The sequence below is a fragment of the Pteronotus mesoamericanus genome, unplaced genomic scaffold (assembly GCF_021234165.1).
Source record: "Pteronotus mesoamericanus isolate MK-2021 breed Mesoamerican mustached bat unplaced genomic scaffold, CSHL_Meso_final contig_221, whole genome shotgun sequence".
In the NCBI taxonomy this organism is placed as follows: Eukaryota; Metazoa; Chordata; class Mammalia; order Chiroptera; family Mormoopidae; genus Pteronotus; species Pteronotus mesoamericanus.
In genome coordinates this window covers 15,554,786-15,562,639 of record NW_026555092.1, presented here as the reverse complement: position 1 = coordinate 15,562,639, position 7,854 = coordinate 15,554,786, and the positions used below count along the sequence as shown (strand labels likewise).

At 41.5% G+C, this 7,854-nt stretch overlaps 1 protein-coding gene across 1 annotated transcript; it reads right to left on the bottom strand.

Moving 5' to 3' along the window:
* Positions 1 to 1,637: 1,637 nt before the first annotated feature.
* Positions 1,638 to 3,190, bottom strand: EXO5 (exonuclease 5). Its single transcript, XM_054571582.1, has one exon. The coding sequence runs from the start codon at positions 3,097 to 3,099 to the stop codon at positions 1,987 to 1,989; it is 1,113 nt and encodes a 370-aa protein (XP_054427557.1). The 5' UTR covers positions 3,100 to 3,190; the 3' UTR covers positions 1,638 to 1,986.
* Between the last annotated feature and the right edge of the window lie 4,664 nt (positions 3,191 to 7,854).

Genomic DNA, 7,854 nt, shown 5'->3' with positions numbered 1-7,854 from the left:
TTTTCATTTACCCACTCACTGAACAAACATCCAAGAGGTCCATAATTTAGGGTTCAGACACTTTAGGAAGAATTCATAAGGATGAAATAACTAGACATGTGAAGACTGAAAATCAGGGAAGTATTTGTAGAAAACATCATCAGTGATCCAAACTGTAGATGCCTCAACTATTTTGTGAGAAACCATTAAGTGATAACCAGATGTTAAAGTAAGGACTTGAGAGCTCAGGGAATTACTGATTTACAGAATTGCTGAATTCTGTCATGGTCACAGTCTGAAACCAATCGATTTTCTCCTTTCCCTCTTCTTAAACTTTCTAGTGTAAAAAAGATGCTACAGAGCCCTGAGCAAGTTCTTCTCTTGAAGACTATTAGCCTAGTACTGTTTATTCCAGAAGGTCCAGTTTACTATTCCGCCAATTTGATTTCAAACTTCCTGAGGCCTAGAATAACATACAGTGCATGAAGCTTAACGACAGCAAAGAAAATTTACAGCACAATGGTTAAAAGCATAAACACTGCAATCAGACATATCTAGGCTATAGTCTATTATTGTCAAACCATGGAATCTTAGGAAAGTTTAACAAGGCTTCTAAGCCTCAGTTCCCTCACCAGAGATAATGAATATGTAGATTTAACCATAAAAAGGGCTTAGCGCAATGCCAAGCATGTAACACTCAGTCAATTGGAAGAATTATCACAAGATTTCCATTGTCCATAAGAATATGTGTAGCTCAGAAGGCCTCCAGAGTTAACCTATCATATCTCCTATAAATGTCCAAGGCTTTACCAGTTCGTGAATCACAGTAGTTACACTGTGATTACACAGGAGTTACAGCAACAATATTCACCATGTTCTGCTGGCTCTTGGCAGTCCAGTTAACATAGTAACTCCACCCCTGCTAACTCCTCCCCCACATCTGCTTCTGCCAATTCTCTAGTAATGTCTCCATAAATAAGCCTTCACCTTCCAGGTGATGCCATCATTCTTTTCTCTAGCCTCTGTGGTGATGTTTACAGCTAAGGACTCTACTGCCTTCTAAAATACACTGAAATTCCTCTCCACTATCTTTACATCTTTCTCTAATGTTTTTTTGTTTTGCACTTTATAAAAAGGGTATATATCATATATATCCTCTTGGGACTTACTTTTTCACATAATATCATGCTGCTAAGATTCATCTACAATGTTGCATGTCATTGTAGCTCATTTGTTTTGGCTGCTGTACCACATCATCCACTCTTCTGATGATGGGCACCTGGGTAGTTTCTAGGTTTCGGTTTCACTATTGCAAAAGTGCTACAATGTCTATTCTTGTTCTAAGAGTTTCTCTTAGCCTATACCTAGGAGTGTTAATACGGGATTGCACAGTGTAAATGATACTTCATGTATTATATTTTTCATATCTAACATTTTCATTTTATGATTTCTTGTCCTGCTTCATTTTCCCTTTTTTCTTTGAGCACATTTACTAGGATTATTTAAAATTCCACTAATTCAGCATCAGAAATATGTTTACATATGTACTTAAAGGCTTAGAATAGCATGCACACAACCATTTATAGTGGTCACCTTTAAAGGACTGAGATTACGGGGGGGGGGGGGGGAATCAAGTTACCCAATCTGGAGAGTGTTTCATTTTATTTTATTATATAAAATGTAGAAAGCCATGATTGAGAAAAAATAGGGAAGAGACTTAGCAGAAACTAGAGTCTTCTTTGGAAAGCAATGATTGCTTTGCTCCAGCCACAATGAGCATCTGTCTTCTTGGCAATCTACAGAGAAGCTCCAAGAACAGTATAATCCCAGATCGCTCCCACTTACCTGAGTGTTGGACCTAGATTTGAGTGGTTAGAGGTTGAGAAAATATGAAAAGAACCAAAATAAGAACACTCTCCCGGAAAGCCCAGCTCAGAGACTGGTCTCCTTTTACCCCGTTGAGTACATCAGGGGCAGGAAGGATCTAAGTTTCTTAAAGCATACCTTCTACTCATTTTTCTTGGTGTGGGGCCATAGCATGGAGCGGTGCACCCTGATGCCCTTCCTCCACTCACAGATATCTGCATAGCTGCATGTCCGGCACTTCCAAGCCTCCTCCACATCAACCCCTTGAGGCTCTCTGTGGCCCACCCAGTAGGCCATGTAGTGCCGCACTTTGTTTCTCAGCTTCTTCTCCTCAAAGGACACAATCTCTGAACCCAGCAAAGTAGCAGTCCCTTGATGGACATACTCAATCTTCAGGATATCAATGGCTGGAAGGTCAGACAATGTTAGAGACAAGAAGACCAGCTCCATGAGGTCACCCAAGGATGTCACAGAGAAGCCTCCCTGCTGGGCATGCTTCAGCACTGAAGGTCCCAGTGGCTTTTCTGGATGCAATTTTGTGTGGTGAATTAGGCTAGCAGCAGTCACTTTCCCTTGTACCATGGCATCAAAGATATATTTGTATAGGCTGACCTGAAAATGGTCTTTTTTTCTCTGAGCGTCCAGAGGGAGCACAGGGCTTCTGCGTGTCTTGAGTTCAACCAGCTCTAGTTCCCCCTTGGCTGTGTAGTGCAGCTCATCAATCACTCCAACAAGAAGCACGCCCTCCACTTCTCCGAACACTGGAAACTCTCTTACGTGCCCTCCTGACTGTAAGGTAGTAATCATCGATAACATATTCAGAAATTTAACTGCCCAAGTATCTTCTTTACTGGTGATGGGGATAGTCACAAGATCATGAACTTCCAGTTCTCTAGCTAGATGGATGCTGGCACCAGTGTCCAAAACGGCTGCCTCCTCAGGTGCCAAGGAACCAGGAAGCTCCTTCCCATATACCATTTGCTGTTCACACCAGTGCTGAGTAGACAAGTCAGTCACATACAAATATTTAAGGTGGAATCGCTCCATAGGTGATGAGACATCCAGTCCTCTTTTCCACTTTGGTAAGCTTGTGACCTTGCCATCCTTCCCAGGGAGTTCAGAGGAAGGGCTAGGCTTGCAAGGTGAAGCGCTCAACTCCTGGGTATCTTCCAGATCCAGAAACTCTGAGTCACTCATGTCTGAGAATCCCGAGGCTTCTGTGGACACCGTCTTCTCTTCCCCAGTCTCTGCCATGGCACAGCTCTGGACTGGGCCAGGCCCTGCACACCATGTTAAAGAAATGTATTATTCAAATAAAAAATTTCTCAAAAAAAAACTTTCCAATTCCAGTCAGGTAAAAAAGAATTATGACTATTTACAGTCCTTAAAGAAGCCTATTTGTTTACAACCAACCGGTAACGCTAAAGAGTTTCAGTACTGGTACAATTTACAATAATAGGGCTCCTTCTGCTGTCCACATATGAAAACTTAGAAGTTTTTTAAGTGCAAAATAGTTTTATTCCTGAATCTAGCACTAGCATATTATGTGTAATTAAGCAAATTACCTTTCTTGTCCTCAATTTCTTCTTTTAAAAGATTTGAGTTTTTCTTTTTCTGCTTCAAAATTCTACTGACTTGGGACATTATTCATTATTTGAAGTGAACACAGATCTTTGTAAATGTTGGAACAATGTCTGACAGTTTACCATGGATCACTTCCAAAATTCCTTTGATACAAAGTCCTTGACTATGAAAATAAATCTCAATTGCAAATTGTTTCTTGAGGGAAAAAACAGCTCTACAATGACTGTTCTTAAATGTAGTTTGCAGGAACAAAATTTAAAGAGTAACTATAGATACAAACAGATCTACTCATACATAAAATAATAGCATGAAGTAATGAGAGAGGATGGTCACACAGATGTGGAAATCAACTGCTTTTTATACCTGAGATATGTTAAGGAAATGGCAAGGAAAAAAAGCTCTTGGTGGGTTTTACTTTAACCTTACTGACTTTATTTATTCATCTTAAAATATTTTATTCATTTCTAGAGAGAGAGGAAGGGACGGAAAAAGAGAGAGAGAGAAACACCAATGTGAGAAAGACATACCAATCGGTTTCCTCTCTCTGAACCCCGACCAGGGACAAACCCTCAACCCAGGCATGTGCCTTGACCGGGAATCAAACTGGCAACCTTTCATTTTGCAGGATGACGCCCAACCAACTGAGACATACCTGTCAGGGCTACCCTTCCTGACTTTATAAATCATTCTCCTAACGTTTTATTTTCTCCCTCCACAAGACATTAGCTTGTGACAGAAAATATGTCAATAAGCATTAGTTAAATGTCCCTGCATATAAATAATAGTGATATTTATTGTGAAGGTATTGTGTGCTAGACACTGAAACAAGGGTTTCATATGCAATATCTCATATTCTACCGAAGGATAGGTATTTAAAAAAAAATTTACTATGAAAAGTTTCACACATACAGAGTAACAGAAAGAACAGAACAATAAATGCCCATATGCACACCATCTAGATAAGCAACTGTTGACATATTGTTATATTTCCTTCTTTCATGTGCTTTTTTTTCTTTTGGTTGAACAATTTTGTTGGGTTTTTTTTTCCTTTCTCTTCATGCTCTACAGCTTACTGAGCGCTTCCTGCAATGTCCTGGAGGAGTCGGGAATGGCAGAAAGGGGTCGTTGGCGTCCGGAAGGGTGCAAGGTCCAGAGCCCAAGGACCCTGGCCTGCGCGGGCAGATGAGGCAAGCCGCTCTACAGGAGCCGTTGCCACCCGGAGAGGAAGGTGGAGGACGCGGCGAAAGCGGAAACACATCCCTAAGCTCCAAAACGCAGCCCCTCAGTCCGCCACCACTATTCGCCAGCCTTCCCCTAACCTCGGATACTCCTGCGAACCCTGGACTCCAGCCGGATCCTCCGCGGCCTCGGAACTGCTACCGGACTCTACTTGCGACCAGCAACAACAGGTAACGCAGCAGCCCTTTCCATCACGGCTTCGCACAAAGCTGCCAGGAGACCACGCCCAGGACGCTCAGCGGCCGCCCAAGGACCGCCCCCTCCCAGAGGCCTCGGCGGCGCCTCCTAGTCCTCGCGAGGCTACAGCAGTCCCTCCAGTTGCCGTGCGGAAGGGCTTCTTAGTGCAGGGTCTTCGGCTCTGGGCGGGTGTGGTATGCGCGCCGCTGGCTGTGCATGTGGTTTAACTGGGAATGGAACTGTGCTGTCACTGGACGTTGAAGCCCCTGCTCTGGCGAGGTTTCCTGGCTACTGTTATGCCAGCGTCCGAGAAAGGTGTGAGCACGTCCCTTTCTCCGGAGCATAGCTAAGTGTTGCGTTTTCGCTTTGCCACGCTGGATGCTGTATCCCCCTCTGCACCTCGTACCAGCATTCCCAGCGGAGAGGACAACCACGAACTCACTTTTCATGCTGGCACTTGTCTCATCAATGTATTTCTCTTTTCTATTTACTTTTTAATTAAGTTTTTTAATTGGGAAATTCAATTATATTTTGAGTAATAAAATTGAGGTAAGTGTAAATAATTATTGAGCAGACGTTATATCATTAAAACAAAAATAAAGTTTCAGGCCCTTCCTAAGTACACTCCCATGCCTCCTTCCTGAGGAAGTCACAAGCCTGACTTTTATGACAATCATTTTCTTCACTGTTTTATCACATATTTGGAAACTTGATTTATGACAAAGGTGGAATTACATAACGGAGAAGAGATGGCCTTTTCAATGATGGTTCTGTGACAATAGGGTATCCTTATTAAATGTATACAAAATGAGACTGACTTCATCACGAAAATCAATTCCAGAAAGATTAAAGACCTAAATGTGAAATGCTAAATATTAGGGAAAGCCCCAAAGTCTAAATTCAGGGTAGATTCTGATTCAAACTCGTAAGAGCTTTAACAGGAGAAACATACACTGGCAAAGCACCTGCTTGCTCCCAGTGGTAGCCCCGCTGGGAAAAAATTCACTCCCTCCCCGGACAGGGTCTCTTCTTTTATAGGAGGTTAATAGTAAAACCATATGGTGGGTAGTCACCTAGACCACCAGAAAGAACGATGCATTTCTAAGTTAACAGTTAACATCAAGCAGTTATCCACACTCTATACATTCATTATGTTCTTTCCTGTCGTTTATCTTTGGGCGGTATTCCGGCTTTCTGGGTAGTCAGCCGAGTCTGAGGCTACAGAGTTAAGTTACACAAGGTTAATCAGAGTCCAGCCTTTCCCAGATGCCTGTACTGATGGAGGTATGTTGCATTTCTGACTTCCTTTACACTAAACTATGAAGTTTTTAGAAGATAATAGTAGAAAATACCTTTTGGACTTAAGAATAGAAAAACAATTCTTAAATAAAAATGCAAAAATGTTTTTAAAAACTACAAAAGAAATTTTGGGTCAGGTGGGAAAATTTAAATGTGAATCATGTATTATATAATAGCATCCATTATAAATATCCCAGGTGTGATATTTTGTGGTTGTAAAGGAAACTGTCCTTGTTCTTGGAAATGTGGGAGTTAAGGAAAACCTTCTAATCAAGTGAAATATGAGTAGGCATTGCTGGGCTGAGGCTGGAGGTTTCAGCCTCCTCCCTAGTATAACCTTTCTTCACCAGGATGTAACTCCCAGTGCCAGGAAAGCCCCTTCTCAACCCTTTCACACATTGACGTATCTTTAAATGGAGTTGGGAGTTGAGGGGAAATGCTGCTGGGTAGAGTGAAGCAGAAGAGATTCAGAAGCAATCATGAAATCTGTGAGGAAAAGAAATATCCAAGACAGCAGAACAATGTTCCCCAAAACTTCCATTCTCAAATAGGACTCAAATTGGGGGGGGGGGAGAAAGAAAAGAACCCCTTCCTCAAAAGGCTATCCTAAAAAGTCTGATCATCTAAGGCAAATTCACTGATTGTTTCCATCCCCAGAGATATCTGTAAGAAAGGAAATACTGGTTGGTTGGTTGGTTGAAGATTTTATTTTAATTTTTTTAGAGAGGGGAAGGGAGGAAGAAGAAGAGGAAGAGAAACATGGATCAGTTGCCTCTCACACACCCACAACTGGGGATGTGGCCTGCAACCCAGGCATGTGCCCTGGCCTGTAATCAAACCAGTGACTCTTTGGTTTGCAGGCTGTCACTCAGTCCACTGAGCCACACCAGCCAGGGCACAAAGGAGGTACTATTAAATGAAAATGGTCTGTTTTCTCCTTTTTCAATCTTTCCTTCCTTACTCTTTCAGATACAGAATTTGTACCTCTAACACCACACTGATTACAGTCTACCATATAAGTGTTTATCTTTATAACAAGAGTGTTTATCTATATATGAGTTCTCTCTAGAGTTTCACTGTGCAGCACAATAGCCACTAGCTACATGGGCTCTTAAGCCCTTGAAATGTGGCTAGTCCAAAATGAGGCATGCTGTAACTTTAAGTACATACTGTATTTTGAAGACTTAGTATGAAAAAGAATATAGCCCTGACTGGTATAGCTCAATCGTTCTGCTCAGGGTGTCTTTCTGTGAACTGAAAGGTCCTGGTCCCACTCCACTGTTAGGATGTATTGCATCCCCTGGATTACATGAGCTAGCTCAGTACCTAATAACACCCCTTTGAGACTTAAATATCCCCAGTCAATTTCTGTTATTTGCAACCTAAAGGGTTCCAACTTATACAGGCATGGGCAAAAGTAGGTTTATAGTTTTAACTCAAATAAATAATACAAGAATAAACTGTTCCAAGTATTCATAACTGTAAACCTATTTTTGCCCACCCCTGTATATTTAGTTCAGTCAGAGCCTACATAGGAAGGAGAAAAGTAAGTGGAATGTCATAAAAACTTTAATAAAGTTTTACCAGATTAAAAAATAAACACATACAAAATCACTGCAGTCTTGACCTTGCTCAGTTTTCACAACATAATGAACAGTGGTAACTAATTAATGCTCTCATACATTGTTTATTAATTAGAAAGTTGTGTCC

Excerpts from the sequence above, each read along its gene's own strand:
- EXO5 (XM_054571582.1), bottom strand. The coding sequence starts at position 3,099 with ATGGCAGAGACTGGGGAAGAGAAGACGGTGTCCACAGAAGCCTCGGGA.